Source organism: Seriola aureovittata, chromosome 1, assembly GCF_021018895.1.
Source record: "Seriola aureovittata isolate HTS-2021-v1 ecotype China chromosome 1, ASM2101889v1, whole genome shotgun sequence".
NCBI lineage: Eukaryota > Metazoa > Chordata > Actinopteri > Carangiformes > Carangidae > Seriola > Seriola aureovittata.
Window position 1 is genome coordinate 19,184,533 of NC_079364.1, and position 21,784 is coordinate 19,206,316.

The 21,784-nt window shown below is 39.8% G+C and overlaps 1 protein-coding gene across 1 annotated transcript in view; it reads right to left on the reverse strand.

Moving 5' to 3' along the window:
- LOC130174222 (CUB and sushi domain-containing protein 1-like) overlaps window positions 1–21,784 on the reverse strand; it is a 409,154-nt gene that overhangs the window by 32,538 nt on the left and 354,832 nt on the right. The window contains exons 48-59 of the mRNA XM_056383857.1: window positions 20,169–20,282; window positions 18,635–18,751; window positions 17,475–17,546; window positions 16,221–16,367; window positions 12,935–13,123; window positions 12,657–12,842; window positions 11,921–12,118; window positions 10,231–10,404; window positions 7,683–7,856; window positions 7,203–7,376; window positions 5,322–5,510; window positions 888–1,064 (exon numbers count right to left, since the gene is read on the reverse strand). Coding sequence (XP_056239832.1) covers window positions 888–1,064; window positions 5,322–5,510; window positions 7,203–7,376; window positions 7,683–7,856; window positions 10,231–10,404; window positions 11,921–12,118; window positions 12,657–12,842; window positions 12,935–13,123; window positions 16,221–16,367; window positions 17,475–17,546; window positions 18,635–18,751; window positions 20,169–20,282 — 1,911 coding nt within the window. The remainder of the gene's footprint in view (window positions 1–887; window positions 1,065–5,321; window positions 5,511–7,202; window positions 7,377–7,682; window positions 7,857–10,230; window positions 10,405–11,920; window positions 12,119–12,656; window positions 12,843–12,934; window positions 13,124–16,220; window positions 16,368–17,474; window positions 17,547–18,634; window positions 18,752–20,168; window positions 20,283–21,784) is intronic.

Below are 21,784 nucleotides of genomic sequence, written 5' to 3' on the forward strand. Positions count from 1 at the left end.
CCACTGTGAAAAGTAAACTTCACCTATGCAGTGGCCTGGTTGACAGTCTGGCACTGTCATTATCTGCCTAAAGTACATCATACCCACAGATCTAAAGAACAAAAACACTTTCAAAGCACTGAAGCTTTAGTCTTGTCCCTCACTTGTAAGTTGCTTTGGATAAAAGCATCTGCCAAATGAGTAAATGTAATGTAATGTCATGAAATGCGAGTCTGGAATTTGCAATGAATTTCTGAAAGGCATCATATTTCACATATTTTACTTGTCAATATCTGTTATTGTCATTGAGCACAGCATAGGCTAAAGCTGACATTATGCAGTATGTTATGATGGAGCAACAACACACAGAAGACATCTTTATTCTCAAGTGAAAAAACTCATTACAACAGACTAGGTGATGCTTTTGTTTTTTTTTTTGTTTTTTTTTTACAGCTGAACCAGTTTTATCTCTTGCTCACTAAATAAACAGGTTTTATTCTTCAGTTCACTCTAAAGTCATAGATTTTATGTTTAGCAGTGATTTTATTGAATTAAAGTTATTTAGTATTTATTTAGTTTTATTCTGTTTTATTGTTACTGAAGTTGCTGTTTTGTATTTCAGTAGTTTTTATTTGTATTTTATTTATGTGGCCTCATCTATCCACATCACTTCCCCTGGCAGTGGTTTGGAGACATACTAGCTATGTCTGTCTGCTATGTTGTAAACATCTTCATTATTTAAATGGCATATATTGTAATTTCATGAAACAGATTTCCCTGTTGGCAGTCTCAGTCTCAGCACTGTAGAAAAATGAATGACAATGTAACTGACCAAATATCTAAGCTCTGCTATTCTACCAGCTGAAAACCACTATGGCATGCTGTTTCATCGACTGGTGTGCTGTTACCAGTGCAGTATGGTGGCGCTCCGCTCCACGTGCCATCCTCCTGACAGTGGCGAGTAGCGTTGCCGATCAGCACCCCCCCAGGCAGACAGGAGTACTGCAGCACGGAACTGTATGTCCAACTGTGGGTTCCAGAAACTACTGCATTTGGGGGTACACCGGGGTCTCCACAGGAAATAGCTACAGAGACAGTGATAGATTTTAAGAAAGAGAGAGGAGGTATTAGTGTGTGTGTGTGTGTGTGTGTGTGTGTGTGTGTGTGTGTGTGAGTGTGTCGGATTGTGTCCAACTATAGATTCCAGATACTACTGCATTAGGTGGTGCAGCTGGGTCATTGCAGTAGACAGTTAGAGGGATAGGGTGACAGCAAGGGAGAGGGTGAGATTAACTTGATAAGTAAAGGTAAAGTGTTTGTTGTTTTTGTTAGTGTGTGTAGTTGTGTCAAAGTGCACGCACGGGAAATAGAGAAAGAGAGAGGGATCAGTGAACTACATCAAGATAAAATGGAAAAGATAAAAAAAATTTCATTTACTGTCCAAAAAAACCCACAAAAACAGAGTTTTTTTTTTTTTTTTTTTAAATAATCAAGACATTTAACTTACAAATCTTTTATCAACTGGATATTACATAGCAGGTTTCCTTTGCTTACCCCATTTATCCCCCTTTTTGGCATTTTTGCCTTAATTTGATGTAGAGATAGACAGTAAGTTTTTGGAAAGAGAGAGGGTATGACATGCAACAAAGAAACCCAGCTGGAATTGAACTGAGGACTTTGTGGTTATGTGGTAGGCACCTTAATCATTAGGTTAATGCCATTTGTAATTTTACAATATAACTTGTACACACATGATTATGGCAGTATTCCTGCCTGTATGGCAGTATATACACCACTCAAAACAATTAAGGGAACACTTAAATCATACATCGGATCTTGATGAATGAATTATTCAAGTTGGAAATCTTCACTGATGTACATTGTATAAATTGTTGAGAACAAAATGACGTAACAACGGTCAATGGAAACCAAAACCATCAACCCATTGACAGCTCCGGATTCACAATCACTCCCAAAATCAAAGTAAAAAAATTGAATTCACAGGCTGATCCAACTTCCGTCACGGCAACTCATAATGTGACTCAGCAGTGTGTATGGCCCCACGTGCCCGTATGCACTCCCCACAACATCTGGGCATGCTCCTGATGAGTGGTCGGATGGTGCCCCGGGGGATCTCCTCCCAGACCTGGATCAGGGCATCACTGAGCTCCTGGACAGTCTGCGGCGGTACTTGGCGGCGTCGGATGCACCAATACATAACGTTCCATAGGTGCTCAATTGGATTTAGGTCAGGGGAACATGAGGGTCAGTCAATGGCATCAATGCCTTCGTCACCCAGGAACTGCCTACACACTCTGGCCACACGAGGCCGAGCATTGTCCTGCACCAGGAGGAACCCAGGGCCCACTGCACCAGCGTAAGGTCTGACAATGGCTCTGAGGATTTCATCCCGGTACCGCAGTCAGGGTAACGTTGGCTATGACATGGAGGTCTGTGCAACCCTCCAAGGATTTGCCTCCCCAGACCATCACTGACCCACCACCAAACCTGCCAGTGTGAACCTGCCAATCTAGCTGCACGGTGCTGGGCTGTGATCACAGGTCCCACTAGAGGACGTCGGACCCTTGTGCCACCCTCATGGAGTCTGTTTCTGACAGTTTGGTCAGAAACATGCACACCAGTAGTCAGCTGGAGGTCATTTTGTAGGGCTCTGGCAGTGCTCCTCCTGTTCCTCCTCGCACAAAACAGCAGGTAACAGTCCTGCTGCTGGGTTGATGCCCTGCTACGGCCCTGTCCGGCTCTCCTCGTGTCACGGCCAGTCTCCTGGTATCTCCCCCATGCTCATGAGACTGTGCTGGGAGACACAGCAAACCTTCTTGCGACGGCAGGTATGGATGTGCCATCCTGGAGGAGCTGTAATACCTGTGCAACCTGACTGGGCTGCAGGTACCGCCTCATGCTACCAGTAGTGACAACGACACTAGCAAAAAACTAAACTGGAGAATAATTAGGCAGGAAGGATCAGGAGAGAGCAATTGTCTGTGTCTTGCTTTTGCCTCTCCATTGCACCTGTTGGCACTTTCATTTGCACCAAAGCAGGTGAAATTGATTCACAATCACTTGTGCTTCCTAAATGGACAGATTGATATCCCTGAAGTCCAACTGACTTGGTGTTATACTGTGATGATTAAGTGTTCCCTTGATTTTTTTGAGCAGTGTAGTTATGGCAGTAAACTTTATTTTTTAATGGGTTTAATTGAATTGCCTGAGAGAGAGAGAACCAATAACTCATCTCAAATTAAATTAAATAGTTAGAAAACTTAAAAAGAGTCACTCACCCTCTCATCTGTATCGAAAACTAGTTTTACAGAGCACAGGTTTCTGGAGGACACAGATGTGAAACTGCTCTCGATTTTCTATTTCTGCCAAATGACTGGTCCTCCGATATCTCCCCTTACCCCCAAATTGTATTACTTCATACCCCATGCCCCAGTCACCACTCCTCTCCCCCCAATTTTCAGATAACACCTTGTTTCTTGAATGTAATGCTCGATGCACAGACACTGGCGTCTCACCAGTCTCTGTCCCTCTCACTGATTCCTCATCTCTACCTCTCTGTTGCTGTGTCCCTGTTCTGCAGTCCTGTTCGCCTCTCTCTGTTTCTCTCTTCATCTCTGAACCAGTCTCCTTCTCTCTATATTGCTCTCTAGTTTAATCTCTATGTTTCTATCAGCCATGGTAGCCCTCTGACAAGAACGCCTGTTGCCCTAAGAGACACATGCTCACCTATTTTTTCTGTACACACACACACAAACCTTTAATAATAATAATAATAATAATAATAATAATACATTTTATTTAAAGGCGCCTTTCTTGGCACTCAAGGACACCGTACACAGTTACACAAATTGAGATTAAAAACATATTAAGAATTAATTAACAACAATAAAAATGAAATATAAAAATAAAAACAATACAAAAGTGACAGTAGACAGTAGCAATGATGGTTGGAGTGGGACCAAACAGCTCGCAGACAGTGGATTCAAACGAGCTGGAGACGGGCACAGACACCGGCGAGACTTTCCACTTGTCGCGGTAAATTATCGCGAGACCTCCTCCCCGACCGGAGCCACGGGGTTGACAGACGTAAACAAATCCACTAGGAGTGGATTCAACCAGCCGGGAGAAGTCGCTGGGTTGTTGCCATGTCTCGGCCAAACAAAGAAAGTCTAGCCCACGGTCTGCGATGATGTCCTGGACGAGATGTCCCCCGCCCGTCAGCGAGCGGATGTCCAGCAGAGCGAAGCCGAGTGAGGTGCCGTCGCAGCCGGCGGTGGTGCCAGCCGACGAGGCCAGGCGGGTCAACACACCGCGGTCGACAACCCGGCCGGTGGAGCGCTGAGGGGGCCGAGAGCTGGACCAGATGGACCCCACCGCTGCCGAGATGTCACAGTGGAAATTCCGGCGGGACCCTCGGCGAATGCATCTCCGGCGGGGCCGGAAGGCGACGTCCGGGTGAAGGTGGAGTGCCCCAGGCTTAGGTCCAGGCAGGCGACAGCGCAGCCGGAGCAGGTCAGCGGCCGAGCACTGAAGCATCACCAGCACTGGCAGGTGGACGGGCAGTAGAAAGAGCCAGACACATACGGACAAGATGTATGTCCTACCGTCCACATTGTGGACGAGAACTCAGGCAGTGTTCACCAGATAAACGTCAAGTGAGGCTCAAGCCGGAACAGAACAGATGAGCTAACGGTAGGCTAGTTAAGACTCACACGGACGTAGTGCCAGTAGATCGTAGAAATATTCCAAATGAAGGCAATTACAAGGTCCGATTAGGTTTATAGAAACTATAAAATAAGTCAGAACTTCTGAAAAGTTGAAAAAAAAATATTAAAAGTTAAAAAGTTAGGTTACCGGCGAGCAGCGGCAGCAAGTTGCGCCAGCGTTCACTCTTGTTGCCATGGTAACGGGAGCCTCTTTACTTTAAGCCTCTTTCTTTCATACTCTTGCCCTCCTTTTATGATTGCTCCCCCCCATTTTCTCCCTTTAACCCTCTCTTACACTCCCAGCTCCTCATTCGCTCCTCATCTTCCTCCCAGTGGCTCTTCAAGCCATTTCACTCCTCAAATTGCTTTTCCTGACAAATATAAAGAAAAATAAATAGAAATCCACCTACCTATGATGACTTGTGTTCAACACGACAAACCTTTGTACATATTTTTTTTTTATAGAATTCCAAAAAGTTTTTCTTTATATGGCTATGAATTTTATTCAACTTCTCTCTGTGTCTGTTCATCTCTCATTGGTCTCCTAACCCTGTATTGTCATTGTTCCTCTCAATTCAAATAATTTTCAAACTACCTGTATTTGTCCATCCATACCTTGGCAGCGAGGGATTGGTCGGTCCCACCGTCCATCATGCTGACATGTGAGAAGCGCAGAGCCCAGCAGGTAGAAGCCTCGTTTACAGTGGATTGCCACACTTACGCCATAGCTGAAGACTTCTGGGTAACGTAGGCCTGACTGGCGTACACCATTCTCCACATGGCCGGGGTCCGAACAGTTTACAACTGCAGAAGTGAGCAGAAAACACTGTTTGAACCTCCGGTATTAAAATAGTTAGTAAGTAGATACAAATGTTTCTCCACTTTCTTTAGGCAAGCATGGTTCACATGTAGCTAGGAAAAGTCAAGTCTACTAAAATAGTAGTACCTAAACACTACTGTTAAAACTGCAGTATTTAAAAGAGGAGAGGAGAGGAGAGGAGAGAAGTAAACTGAGATTATGGACATTTATTAATCATCATCATTTTGTGTCATCATCGACGGGTTTACTGTTGCATGACTGCATCCATCCATAAAATCTGATGGATAACATTGTGGGAAAGTAGCATAAACGCCAAGGGCACAAACTTTTTTGGACTAATTGTGAACAATGTGGCAAACAGTAAATATAGTGCTCTGTATAGTAAATAGGGAGGGATTTCAGATACAGCTTGTACCAATCAACAAAATAATCAATTCAGAATTAAGTGACTCTCCCCATGATGGAACTTTAGAGCATAACCACCAGAGAACAGGCTGAACCCTGAACCACAGTGTTGCAAATTCAGATCGTCCTTGTTGCTCTATCCTGCTTTTTTCTGAACTGCTCTTTTGTCATACCCTTCTTTGTTCTCTACTCTCTCCTCTGGTCCCTTCTACTCTGCTCTGCTCTCTGGGTGGATGCCAGTCCAATAAGAGTGGAGTTTGATTTTCCACATGTCACAGGGGAGACTGACATTCACTCAACTTCAAGTCCATGGGGGACATGGATATGGGTGTGTGCGTGTGTGCGTGTGTGTGTGTGTGTGTGTGTGAGTGTGTCTGGCACCCTATGGGAACAAAGAAAGTTTCAGTCTCATAACTGACAGCTGCTGCTGGGAGGGAGAGAGACACACACAGAAAAAGTGTGGGAGATGGAGAGAGCAAGCAAGCGAGAATGAATCCCTTCAATGGAAAACCCATGTGAGCAACTACACTTTATCGATCTGCTCTCATGACTTTGCTGAATGCCTGTGCGTTTGTGTTTTAGTATATCATAACAGTTACACAACCAGAGTTCTGCGGAGGCTTGTAGTATAATGTCCACGCATGGTTAGCAGAGGAGGGGAACATGTCTCTGGACATGTACCCAGCTGTGTGTGTGTGTGTGTCTGTGTGTGCACATTTAAATTTGTCTATTTATCTATTTATAGACACGTACACACATACCACACTGATTGTGGCTGAATACAGCTCAATGGTAAGTGTGTGTTTACACTACAATTATTTAGTTCACAATTTAACAGTCTGCTGGCAGCACATTTGCACAAAAATTTTCCAGTTGACATACTGTAGCTAGAAGCAAACTGAGCCAACAAATACCGAGTACATACTGACCATTTAAAATGTGTGGTTTAGTTGGATCTAATGTTTTTTAGAAACCATCATTCCATTTGATTACAATGACATCTTACACACCTGCTGTTGAAAGGTGGCAACATCAGTAGAACTATCTGAATGTAATTATTTCACAGTGAAAACAATGGATGCACCTGAAAGATGCATTACTGAATGACAAAGCACATTTGCACAACAGCTTTTTCTTGTTCTTCACATCTACCCACACCATCTTATCCTACTCTATGTAGTCTAATCTGCAGAACTGATTCAACTAATGCATCTATAGGGATGTACATGGGTATAAGTCCGTAACTCTGTGTTAATATATGTGTTTGTGACCTTTGCAGACAGGTAGGGGGCTGCTCCACTGCCCGTTGAGTCGGCACTGAGCACGAGCATTTCCGCTGAGGATGTAACCTCTGTTACAGGTGAAGTTGACAACATCATTGAGGTTGAACTCGCTGCCATTGGTCCGCCCGTTGGCTGGGTTGCCGGGATGACCACAAGTGATCGCTGAGGGGGTAGAGAAAAGTATCAGAAATTGCAGGTGTGGAAAAAGTATTATGTGCAGCATAATGGCATTTTTCACTTGATATCTTTGCAATATTTCCATTTTTTTTTTTGCTGGAACATATAAAGGTTGTCACTGAAAGAACAATTTCAATCCTGAAAAGCCTAAAATGTTTCATTTCATTTAAGATTCTTGTTTATTAAATAAGGAAATCGTTTTACTATATCTTTTCACAGTAAATGACAGAGCAGTAAATCATGATGCACTGCTGATGAACTACAATAGTTTTAGTATCACAAAGTACTTACGGACACAGACGGGAGTTGTTCCAGACCACCGATGGTCTTGCTGGCAGATTCTGACTGATGTGCCAATTAGGCGATATCCTAACATGCACTGGTACACCACTGTGTCACGGTAACTAGAGCCATCCCCACTAATGTGGCCATTGACTATCCGATCCGGAGAGTCACAGTGACCAGCTAGAAGAGACAGAATGATAGAGATCAATGCATTGTAATGAAAAACAACTTAAACTCACTCTCTTCTCTTTAAAGTCATTGGTGTTGGTTCAATGTTCCTGTAGTTATGGCCTTAACAAAGCTACTTTAGCTGATTGTCTGAGCAGTTACACTCCCAAACCACATTCAGGTGCTGTTTCTATACTCAAACTTCTAAATGGCGAGAGAGCGATCAGTGTTCAGAGACAGTGCAGCTCCGTGACCACGCAGCTCCGTGACCGCAGTCGTAACCGCAGTCGTAACCATGCAGCAATTATAGATACTCTAATGGTCTGTTAAAATCAGCACATTTAAACAATTTCTCTGTGTTCTCTAAGTGGCCTTGAAGTACCACATCCTTTCATGATTCCCTTAAAACCTGAGCACGTAAATTGCAGGACACAACTCGAGGGCTTAGGTGTGGAAAATCGTTGAATTGTATTCAATACCATTTCAACTATTAAGAGACCAATCACCCGCGTCTCACAGTCAATCCCTCCCTTCATGTTCCTGTGCCTCATGAAGTCAATGACTGAGGCCCAGTACCCTTTGATGTATTCGGCATTTAATACAGTTTTTTCTGAAATGATTTGATACACTTTCTCGAATGATGATTGATATTGTGAAAACAGACGTATAGAAAATTGATCATTTTTCAAAACTTATGAGAGATTACTCCTGCTGATATTTCTACTTTTAACACTTTTAACAGCATCTCGGACCCAGCAGATATAAAAGTATAAAAGACTTTTATCATGAATACCAAAACTGTTTACAGCAGCAGACATGTTTGAGATTTCTTCTGAAGCAAATTGTGATTTATTGTGTCAATATCTGCACTTCCTGAATACAACACACAGAGGATTGAGCAAAACTACCACATGTTAAACACTGAAATACTGTAAATTATAGTCTTTCCAAAATTATGAGGAACAGATGTTTTGTTTGCATTCTTGAAAGAGACACATTTCTTCAACAAATATATAAAATTCCATTAAATCCGATTATATAAAAGGAGTTCCAGAGTGAAAATAACTGAGCATACAATCTATTTGTTAGAAACCTTGTGTTTTCTTATTTATGTCAGCATGAGACTGATATGAGCCCTTAATATAATTTTTGGGGGTTTATAAACTCAATACTTAAGAAAAACTTTATAAGAGGTACAATAGAACACCTCATATGAAATGACTTAACATAATCACAGCATAAAGATTAGTCACTTAACGTTGAAGGCCAATCAGAAGATTTTATCAGCTTGAATAAACAACATTCTGATGTGTGTGTGTGTGTGTGTGTGTGTGTGTGTGTGTGTGTGTGTGTGTGTGTGTGTGTGTGTGTGTGTTTTTTTAAATCCTAACCCAAATCTTGACAAATGCAGTACAGTTATCTGGCATTCAACCACATAAAAAACACATTTGTAGCTGTGTTTAAATAATGCTTTAGTGACTTTAAATTTAAACTCTTCTTACATCAATGTTTAGGTTATTTTGCCCACCCTTGTTAATATCATAATTTCAGAATAATAACATGAAGGTGGACACGCCTTAATTTACACATTCATCACATAAAATGTGCATCCTGCATGAAATTTCTTATTCTGTGTGTAACTCCACGGCTGAATCATTGGAGAAGAGTGTGCATGTAAAATCAGGATTAATCATCTCTGGTCAGCGCTTACTGAAGGTCTAAATCAAGCCCCTTAATGTATTAAGTAATAAAATGGCTCAGTAGTAGATCATTTGAGTTAAGGAGGCATGTGCACAGTTTATCTTACTTATTGCTGGTCTAATCTCCATAGACTTTACCTAGATTCCTGCAGTAATAAAACTTATGTATAAAATGTATGTATTCACACATTTCCATTAAAAATCAGTCTTTACAAAAACTTGAGAAACAGCCTTTCCCTCTGTACACCTGTTGAACAGAACATAGAGATACCACTACTTACAGCAGATAAATACAACAAGTTTCCACCACACTAGCCATTAATTTGGCATCACACAGTGAAATGTTTTGGGTTCTATATTATATATGATTGAAAATACCACCAGTCTGACACTTGATACCAGGCACTAAACACAATGGATGCTAAACAGAGCTATAAAAAATGTACAAAAAGTGATACTAGAGATCTTTAATTTAATAAGATTCCTGCAAGCCTTTGATTTAAACAGTTTAGACAAACTACACTTCATTACCAATACACTTGCCTTTGCTTCTTGTTTTTAATGATTCATACCCTTGAACCTGTAATTTTACTTTCATAATTGATCAAATTGTTAATTTTTATTCCAAAGTGTCCTAAGACAGCTCATAACACAATGTACATTCTGTAACAATTAATGGACCTCACCTAAACACCTGGTTTCTGCACCACTCCACAGCCCGTTAGCACCGCACTCTCTGACATGTGACCCCACCAGCGTGTAACCATGGTTGCACATAAAGATTGCAGTTGCTCCGAATGTCGTCAACGTCCCCAGTTTGGTCCCAAAGGGTGGAGAAGGAAGCTCACCACAGGATATGACTGAATGATAAAAAAATGATAATAAGATCATGTCATTACAGAAACACACTGGAAGTTTAATATTATGACATAATCTTATGGGGCTAGTGGTATTGTTATATTTCCTGTTATGTCTACCATGTCTACCATTATGTCTGGATATAAAGTGGGTTATGCTGCCAAGTTTTCATAATGTTAGGTAAGATGGATAAAACACTGCAAGACCTGAATTTAAACACTGTATTTATTTAATGTTCCAATCTAACACCAGACTGAATTAGATTTAGGTCAGAAGATTTAAGATCCTTTTTCCTTAATATCCTTGGAGACATTGGTTTCAAACCACTAGCCAGCTTGAAGAATAGACACTCCTGTTAAACTTCCGATACCAAATCCAAATTCCAAGGTCAAAATAGTTTGACAACCACTAGTCTAATGTGAGATAGATTTCTATTTTTAATCAACTTCTCAAGTGTACACATTTCACTTTTTCATTGGAATACCATATATTATGCAATGATAGGAAATTCTGTAGCCTATTGCCAAGTTTTCTAAGTCACAATGTTCTCGCACTACTTCACTTTATGAAATAAGCAGCAGAGGCACATTGCAGAGTAACACTCTATTTGAAAAACCAATGTTCCACTGTTGCCGACATATACCCCACATTTAGGAAGCACACTCTGTTGAAAATAGTTATCACAGTCCCAAGACAGTGTGCATTGGTAAAGATCCCAAGGCATTTGGAAACACATATACCCCTGGTAACTAGTTTTAAAAAAGAAGAAGTAAGGGCAATGGATAAAAAACACACACACACACACACACACACACACACACACACACACACACACACACACACACACACACACAGAGACACACACACAGAGACAGAAAAAGTAGCTCCCTCTCAACCTGTCCCTTTCCTACTATCAAACCTACTAGACCTGCGGCAGCCAGTATTAAACACGGCCATGCTTGGCCACGGCTGCATGTTTCTTGGCGCAAAAGAAGCTAACTGTATCAGAGGAGGTACTTTTGCTGCTCTTTCCAAATGTTTTGTACCGGGGTGGACACACAATGTGGCAGTTGCTGCAATGCAGTTTTATTGTTTTGATGCTCATGCAGGTGTGTCTATGTGTATGTATGAGATGTCTTTTTTTATCCCTTGGTTTATATGGTTCCCTATCCATAAAAGTTGTTGGTTTAAGTAACTAACATATAAGAAGGACTGTGAAGCATTTCATGTATATGATTATACAGTATGTGGGCGTGTATATTGACTGAGTTTAAAGGAATCTTTTAAATCCTAGATATGGCTGTATGCCTGTGCAGACTCATAAGTGAAGTTATATGCCATCCCAAGTGCCAAGGGAGGTGAACAAGAGCACAAAACATATCATAGTGCAGTTTTATTACCTTATTCAGAGAGGGAATGGGTCAGATGACTCTGAGCAAAACAAATCACACAGTAACAGGTGTGATTTCCTTTGCACAGGATAGTCATAATGGTGTTCATGTGTGTTTAAATACTTACTCTTGCATGTAGCTGGGTCATCTGATCCCTCCCAGGTCCCATTGGCAAGGCAGCGAAGAGTCCGATGCCCGACACCCAAATAGTACCCTGATGAGCATTCCAGCATCATCATAGACCCAAACTCTCCCAACCTACCATAGAGTAGGTGGTAGGTCATGTGGTCTGACAAGATGCTGTCAATGCTAGGGCAGTGGACCGCTGGAAAGTAAAATTTGTATCAAATTATGATTAAATGAAACATTATTTTACAGTTTTCAAACTTTCTTTGTTTAACTTTCAGTTTATATAAATGCCAGCACTAAATACCGCATGAGCCTGTATGATGCACAATTCATAACCTATGAAAATCTATAATCTTATCTAAAGGTCATCAGGAAGCAAAACTTTGAGGGAGTAAGGATCCAGTCCAACTTACTTGGTCTAAGTGATAGGCCTAAAAACAGCATCTATAACATCTATTTTAATTGACTGATTTATATTTACTCACAGATGCCTTACAATTCAACTTTTTTATCCCTGCTTTTTTGGATCTGGTTGGTTCTTGGTTTTTTAAAATACCATAATAACCAGGATACTGTACACTACAGACATTGTGCAAAGAAACTTTTTTTATGCATTAGTCATACAGTGGGGTCAAAAACTGCAAGATACGGTGAAAAGCTCTGAAAATAGCTAGTAAGTGGACCTAAAGATTTTTTCCTTGTCAGCTCATACTCTTGTCTAAAAAAAAACTTACGTAGACATCTGGGGGCTGAGGCAGCATTACTCCAGCTGCCATCCTCCAAACACACTGCTGTTATTGAAACATCGGGGTCAAGGTGGTAACCATGGTTACATTGGTAGGTAACCTGGCTACCAACAGTGTACTGGTAAGCATGGAAGCTGCCGTTGCCCGGTGACTGAGGAATCCCACACGAGATTGCTGCCACATGACAGAGACAGAGGAGTTGAAGAGGGCATTCCTCTGAGACAGCAAGTTTTTAACTCATGTCATCATCACTTGATGAATTTTACCTTGACAAAAAGGTGGTAGCGTATCCCATTGGAACAGCCCATTGGAGTGAAGCTTGCACGTGGCATTGGCTGTGCCTACGAGGCGATAACCACGGTTACAAAAGAACTGAAGTCTGCTACCTGGACGGAGCTTGGTTCGGTTGACCACGCCCCCATTCACTGGAGGATCATTAATGCTACAGTAGGCAGCTGGAGACACGGAGAAACAATGAGAGAGACAAAGGGAGAAAAATTTATTTCTCTGGGTTTCTCAGTTCACAGGAAACTCTCCCAATTACTGGAAACATTGCAGCATTCATTCACCCATAACCAGGCATTTTGGATAAAATACATGTTGATCATCATCTATGCCCCTTATTACATTACAGCTGACAGCAGTGTCAGTGATTTTAGTCAACATATAATGACTCAAAAACCTGTGAGTTACAAACACAAGCAGAATACTCATACCAAATAAACTACTTTTTCTGAAACCCTTCCAAGCAATATAATGTTTTTGTCTTGCTGGAACAGAACATAAAAGCACAACTGTTAGAGCATGGATAACAGTCTAAACATCAGGCAGAACACGCCACAATGGACTACTTGGCTCTCCCTTCCCTGTCCGATGTGGTCATTGCTCCACCTGGTCTTGGCTCTTTTCCCTTTTGGCCTCACATTGGGGGAATGACTTTCCCACTCCAGTCAGGACAATAGAATCACTCTGTAATTTCCATTTTCATCTATAAACCTTTCTTTCCAAGAGGAAATGGCCCCTCTTTCGCTCACTCTATCTGCTCTAAAATCAATCTGCTCTATCTGCTCCACTAATTTTATATCTTATCAAAGCTTCTCTCTGACATGATCATTCACTGGTTGCAGAAACATTCAGAGATGAGGGCCCAGTCCTTCAATTCCTTACTACTGAGTGTTTATAATTTTAATAAAGGGACATGAACTCCTCTTGGATAAGATTTTATCTAAGGGCCTATATATCACAGGATCAGTTGTTGTTTAATGCTGAATTGCACTGGCAGTTTTATTGGGACTGTGGAGGGTTGAAATGACCTCCCTCCCAGTTTATAGGAAACACTTTGATTTGAATTCCTACATTAAGAAAAATCTCAAATAATGCTTCATACCTATATTAAACTGTGTTGCAATTGAGAGAAAAATAGATGCAGTACTTTATTAATCAGAGTGGGAAACGTTATAAGAAAGAAGTGTTGGAGAGAAATTATTATAAAACATTATAATGTTAATATTCTAACTGTGCCTATGTAGACAGGAGAGTAGGGACAGTCATAATAAGATATATAAAATACTTGAGGATAGATAAGGGCAGGACTGTGAACAATGCAGAGGCAATGAATGACACACACTCTATTGGGATACATTGTAGAATATTATTGTGCTTACATCATGGCGACATGCTAAAGAAACCAAACAAGAAAAGGTAATAATCATCAATACATTTTGGATAATGCGTTGATGGTTTGGTTTATTCACCCTTAATTAAACTTTAGGTCATCAAAAAAGCATCAGTACTGTTGGTATGATTACTTTCAGAGATTATAACCAATTTCACCAGACATTTGCCAGCCAATCAGTTATCAATCCACATAGAAACATGCATTATTGTGGAAGCCCAGTATTCATTAGGCCATGCAGTTGGTATCAGGCTGTTCCGTCATAAATCTACAGAGCCCATAGATTTAAGATGGCTTTACCCAAACAAAGAGCAGATACTGGGTGGTTTGACCCGGCCTTACATATAAATTATATTTGCATTGAATTTAAAATAGCTTTAGCTGATTAATACAAAACCTTCAATGAAAAAGTATAACAGCTTTGTTCTGTTGTATATGTTGTAAAAATATATATATTTTATATAATACATAATACTACCTATACTACTACCATTGTTGATACGTACTAAAAAGTTACTGACCCATACTTATTTACAGCCTGACCAATTCACCACATATATATAACACACATTCAAAAAGCATAAAAAAACAACCGGATTGTAATTTCAAAGTGAATCACCATGAAGCCTCTACATAAGCAATGAGACTATAGCTGCGTTTAGAAAGGTCAGTGGATAAATAAATGTGATACAATTAAGAAAAATGGCACTAAGGTCATTTCACAGCTAAAGTGCATGGAGAATGAACAAAATGATAAGAAAAACGCAGCACTGACTGTTACAGACCAAACTGTAGGCAACACAGACCACACACACACATTAATGCACAGACACATACAACCTTGTAGTATAATTGCAAGGAGATAATACATTCTTTTCCCCTTATATTAATCCTAAAACATTAAACAAACAGCCCTTTAAAGACGTGGAGAAATTAAGAAACATAACTAATAATAATAATAAATAATTCCATGTTATAAGCAATTGATGAATATACATATTCGGTACAATATATAGCGCACTCTATGTGTGGTGTGTGTCAATGTAAAGCACACCAGAGCATGAATGGTGCCTAGGAAGTGAAAAATCTCTACCATAAATTTTTGTGCTCTGTATAGCTGCCGTTGTCAGGGCAATACAACACCATGGGGGAAAAGACAATACTATTACTTCAGGCCATTGTGCTGATATAACCCACAAACTAAAATATATTGCACATTTTCTCAGTATAGAGAGCCAGGAGACTGACCTTGTGACTCACTCCTCTCAAGCCCAAACAAGATCAGTGTGGCTGTAAATTGTATTTTCTATGACTGAGATTCGTGGTCATCTTCAACAAATTCTTCACAAGTTAAAACCCATGATTAAGTGGCTGCTAAAAAACCTCACAACCTGAATCCAACAAAGCTAATGGTAATCGCAGTGTTGGCAAGAACCTGCAGAGATAATACACTCAATCTGAAACAAATTGTCAAATTAACAAATTGGTCTTACTCATTCTCATTTGCTCCTAATTAGCCCGATGCATTACAAAAAGAACGTTTCCAATTATAAGTGTTTTCTAAATGATCATGGCTCATGTACCTACACCCTTGATGCATCAATTCATTTGCATGAGGAGAAAGGCATTTGGGTTTGCTATTTATGTAAGTAGATACAAAAGATTGTTCAGCATGGCAGGATGGGTACGAATGACATGTTTTCTTTACAAGGACACTCATCTCCTTGTTTGCCACACTCACATTGTAGCTTTCCTCCTTGACATGCAAGTAATGCATATTTACACACTACGAAAGAAAGAAAGAAAGAAAGAAAGAAAGAAAGAAAGAAAGAAAGAAAGAAAGAAAGAAAGAAAGAAAATGACAATATTAAATGTACCTGAATATCGTATCTTGAATCCTCTCTTGTTGGTTGCATGGTCAGTGGACCATCGTAGATAGAGCTGGTTTGTTTTAGATGTGAAGTTCAGCTGAGATGAGTGGTTACCACTAAGAGCAACAAGCAAAGGGCTTTGTCCTGAGGATCCTAGAGAAACAATTGAGTGAGACTTCAGAATGGCTGTGTGTACACACTTATATATGATGTATATAATATATAATTATATATGACAAGGATAAAACTAGACAAATATTACTTCTTTCATATGTGTGTGTCAGTAAATTTGCAATTTCCAATAATCTTAGAATCTTCCAGATGAAAATTATGTGAGACGGAGCTGAACAATATGCTGCAGTCAGAATGAGTTTTATTGTTTCTGTGACATGTAGCACGTGACGCTGACAGCATCATTAAAACTAAGTGCCCCAAAATTACTTGTTGTAGATGTATTCTGATTGGTGCATATTATTTAGCTCATCCTCCTGTTCACAGACCACAACCCTCCACCTGTGCTCAAGTCTATTAAATAAGCCAAGGAGTGGATGTAGCCCTAAATAACTTTGGTCTTGTTTAGAAAGACTCACCAGTCATCCATCTTTATAAAAGAGTTTTTACATATAGTAATGTGTCCTTCATTTAAAAGTTTTCTCCAAAAACATCAACCATAATGTTGACACCTATTGACATTTTGTTCCTTTCAACAAAATGAAGGGAACACCAAATCAGAAACATCTTCAGTCACAGCCACCTACTCAACAATGATGCCACTGCTGTCAGCAACATCAAAGGCAGCTAGAGTCTGTTTAGGGCCAGGCAAGATAAATGCAAAGAGACAGAGCTGAGCAGCATACAGATATTAGTCATAAATTAAACTAAGCCGTGGCCACTGTGAACAGGCATTATGATTTAAAAAACTGAAATTTGGTTCTTGCAAAAATCTTAAGAAAAACATTGTTAGCTGTGACTACCCACTAGCTATAGTTTCGTAAAGTTATAGAAAGTTCTTAGTATACACACACAATCTGTTCCGCACACTTTTAAATTTACTATTACACAAACCTCTTAGAACTCCTCGGGGGGGAAAATCCCCAACTCCAGAAATGAGAATTAAGTGTTGTGCATCTTATTAACTGTTGTGCTACTTTTCATAAACAGACATGAATTAAAGCTGCATGTGAATCTGTGTATGTGTACGTGTGTATCTGTGTGTGTGCGTTAGGTGTAGTAAAAACAGAGAGGGAAAGCTTTGTCTACCATCAAAAATCTCCAGCTCATCAAACTGCTTCTCGCTGTGGAACATCTCCACATAGATATTGATGGTATAACCTGGGCAACGAGAGAAACTCATTTACAATCACATTCAAAAAGCAAGAATATGCAATATAAAGTGTATACCACACACACATGCTGTACACACACACTATGCAGAAACCTTAATGCATATGCATTATGTATGTAAGTGCAGATATACATATATAATACATAGACACGCTATATTTTACATACACACACAGAATCTCACTTTACATACAGGTACATACAGACAGTCTCTCACACTGTACAAAATACAATCAATTTTTGCAAATATAAATGTACACATATGATTATTTCACCACCTCAATCATAACTCTACACACACAGAGAGCTGTCTATACACACACTGTATGCACTAGGGATGTCAACAGAACCAAAACTTTGGTACCAAGCTGATGCCAAAATTGTGACGGTTCTTGTTTTTGCTATAATGCACAAGGTACCAAAGGTGTTCTAGGTACTGGGGATGCGATTCCCCCAGAACTAACAAGAGAAGTATAATAACCCTACAAGCTTTTGTCTGACATCAAACTCAAAGAGAAGAAGAAGGCAGGCACAGTAAACAATAACAATACGTGGAATGGTAGCGACATGTGAGGGTGCAGCGACAGGTCTGCCACGACTTATGGAACAAAAAAAAAACATGCCAAGACTGTTGTGTGGAGATATTTTGTATTTGATGTGGATCATCAGAGACAAGTTATAGACAACCAAAAGCCAGTATGCTAATGGTGTCAGAGCATTTAAGATGAAAGGAGGAAAAACCTCAAACTTATGAAAGCATCCGGATCTGCGCACAGAATTCAGGGTGAGTGAATTTCCGTTTTTAACTATAACGCCGACTTTTTAAATAACTATATAAATAACCATGTATCTGTCACCATCTTAGTCAATTTAAACTACTGCTTGCACATTGACATGGAGGTGTGTGTGTTTGGTGTGTGTTAGCACACTGTGTGTACAGCAGCCTCTGTTCTGTTTTCTGCTGTGGTATAAAATTTAGTATTGAGAATCATGGAATTTAATTGGTTTTGGTATCCTCTACCAAATTTTTGGTATTGTGACATCCCTGCTATGCACCCCCTTCACACACACTGTACCTGGAACCATGCGTAACAGCCAGGAGCATGTCTGGCTGTTGGGGTAGTTGCTAGGAAACCCAGGGCTTAGTATGACTCCTGATGACGCAGACCGCTCCTCATTGGCTGGGCACTGGGCTGGAGGGGTAACATAGAAAAACTCGTCAGTGAAAATTCACAGGTTTCTTTTATACTTTTCTAACTTCTGACAATTCTCTTTCCTGATTTTTCCTGAGTTGTCTGGGTGAGCACGTAGGTTGCATGTCCTCATATAAGGGGGGCTTGCTTCTTTTTCTCCTACTTTGTAACAGAAAGGACACTGTTCATTCAACACTGAGCTATAGCAGGAAAATTTTCTGAAAAGAGGAATTCAAATCAGGATTCAGTTTTGTACTAGAAATACCAGGAGCCACTACCACCACTTCCCAAAGTGGATGTATAATGCTGCTAACTGCTGCTGAAATATGTGCTTTCGTCTTGGGGTCTCTTTAGTGCAAATCAAAAGTCATGTGCACACAACACACAACACTAAGACTGTTTGACAATGGAAGACTGTATCAGTACCAACAGGCTACAAGGATTTTATGCCTCTTCACTGTTTAAATTGCCGTAAAACATGAGGCGTTTAAAGCCTAATTGTATTTCAGTCAGTGATTTCCTACATTTCCCAAAATGACACATGACAACCCACTGAGAATCATGCTGAGCTGGCTATATACAGCTGGGTTTTATGTGTTGGTGGATAAAGCAATAATCACACAGCAATAACACAACGTTTCTTGCACAGGCGAATTTAAGTCTTTATTTGGTGGAAAAATATGTCTCTTCTGATTAGAAATTTACCTCTGATACTTCAAATATTTGCTTCACACAAGTGTGTAGCAATGATAGTATTAGTAGGATGATTAGTATTAGCATTGATCACGTTTAAGGAGCAGACACAACTATCATTTTAAATTTTACTCATCAATATCAGCTTGCTATCATGTGGAGAACCACTCAGACAGTGCAAACAGCTGGATACTGTGGCTGTGGAGAGAACTTGTGAATAACATTGTGGCACTGGAAAGACGTGGGAGTTTACTAGTCAGGGACAATAATTAAGTTGCATTATGGGAAGTGCAGGATTGGTGATTTTTGTAGCTTTAACATATGACCATACTATAGCATTCACACATTATCTACACTGTTGATACACACATACATTTCAGTTCTAAAAACAAATGAGCACAAGTACACACACAGTAAGTTCAGTTTAAAAGCAAAGGCTTTCACAGACGCTATGCTGTGGCACAGTTCTTGTAGATGCTAACATCAGAAAAATGCTCCAACATTTAATATAGAGTTAGGATCCTTAAAGTATAATTGATAACCTTATGTTGTGAGTGTAAATTTATTCCAATTTCAGGAAGAAATTTCAAAAACCCAACTTAAGTTAACTACAGACCACTTTGATTAAGCATTACCTATAGAACTGTTGGGACTCAGGGTCTTACATCTGATTTTCACACTAATGCTGTGTGTGGTTTGGGACTTGAACTGAGCATTGTCTTACCTTGACATGTTGGTGGTGGATCTTCAAAGAGCAAATGGGAGTTGAGTTTGCACATAAGCTCTGCTTTTCCAGTCAGTGTGTATCCAGGTAAACAGCGATACTTCACAATATCACCTAACAGGGAAAATAAAACATCTATAAAACATATTCATTCATCATCATTATCAAACATTTAACAATCATTTTCTGCACAGTACAGCCTTGATGATTGCAAAATTCAAAAAACCAAATTCTACCAAACCATATAAAATAGCTTCGGAATTCTAAGTCTATGTTAGCTTAGCATAGAGAGCTCCAAATTAGTTAACATGTTCGTTGGTTGGTTATTTTACTCCATTTTAAGAGGCAGAGTTGACTTGCAACCTTAAAACACATTGGAGATGTAATACACGTTTCAATCTTTGCACGAGGAGGCACGCAGAGTGCACACTCTCATTATTAAGTTTAAAATTGCAGAACAAATCAAAAACACAACATTCACCCTTTCCTTTAGCTTCGTCAAAGATTGTATCATTGGCTTTTTATGTCTGATTACCCCAAACTACTTCCCTTTGGTCTTTACTCTGTCACAAAGAATGGCTTGACTCTCGCTGTGAACAGGTGCAGTCCTGGTGCTGCTGTGGTGCAGTGCAAGTAGCAATAATTTGACTTTATCCTGTAAATCACAAATCTGTAGTAGTGTTGTATTACTGTTGTATTTGTATGTGTCCTATTAGGGACAATGTATCTAAGGACATTTTTTCTCAATATGAACTAATATAGCGTTAATGTATTTTTAAAAGGTCAAAAAAAAAAAAAATCTGTAAATCTTTCAAAAATCAACTAAGTTTTCAGAATTCATAAAATGTTGACATTTCAAAATGTAAGATGAGAGAATGTAAAATTTCTGCAGAAAATTATTTTATATTTTGCCAGAAGCTACTAGGCTCTGCAAACTGCTGGCAGGGTAAATTGATTTTGCTAAGGTTTCATGAAATGTCTGCTTTTTCCAAAATTACAGCTCCAGTTGATCTAAAAGGTCACCAAACCTAAGAGTAAGATGCTTTGAGCAAATCAAATAATACAGAGCCGAAGGAAAATGGAGAACTTGACAAGTGATTATTTCTCCTAAAATGGATGCTATTCAAAAGCTTAGGAAAACATATCCAGTGTTACATTTCAACAGAGTACATTAAATAGAAAGCGGATGGTCTGAGATGTGTTGGGCCTAGCTCAATGCAATTCACACAATGCAAATAGAAAAGAAGACTTTGTGGATTGATAGCCAGTTCGTTTATACAATAGTGCTATTTACTGACCACGCAGTGGGCCGCAGTGATTGCACACAGCATTTCAGTTTCTTTACATACTTGTGAATAAGACTTATGTGGTATTTAAATCTATTGAACATTAGCTTAACATTAACTAACAAGATACAAAATCTACTGTAAATACCATTAAGACAATTTAAATGTTGCAGTTTCCCCATTGACAGAGGCAGCTGTTTGTCCCTGTTCTTGCTAAATAATACACGTCCCAAACCTCTCTGTGGTGGGTGCAAAGATATGCAACAGACATAGATTTTCTCATATAAAATAAGAAAGCTAATGAGTATATTCCCAAAAAATTGCACTCTT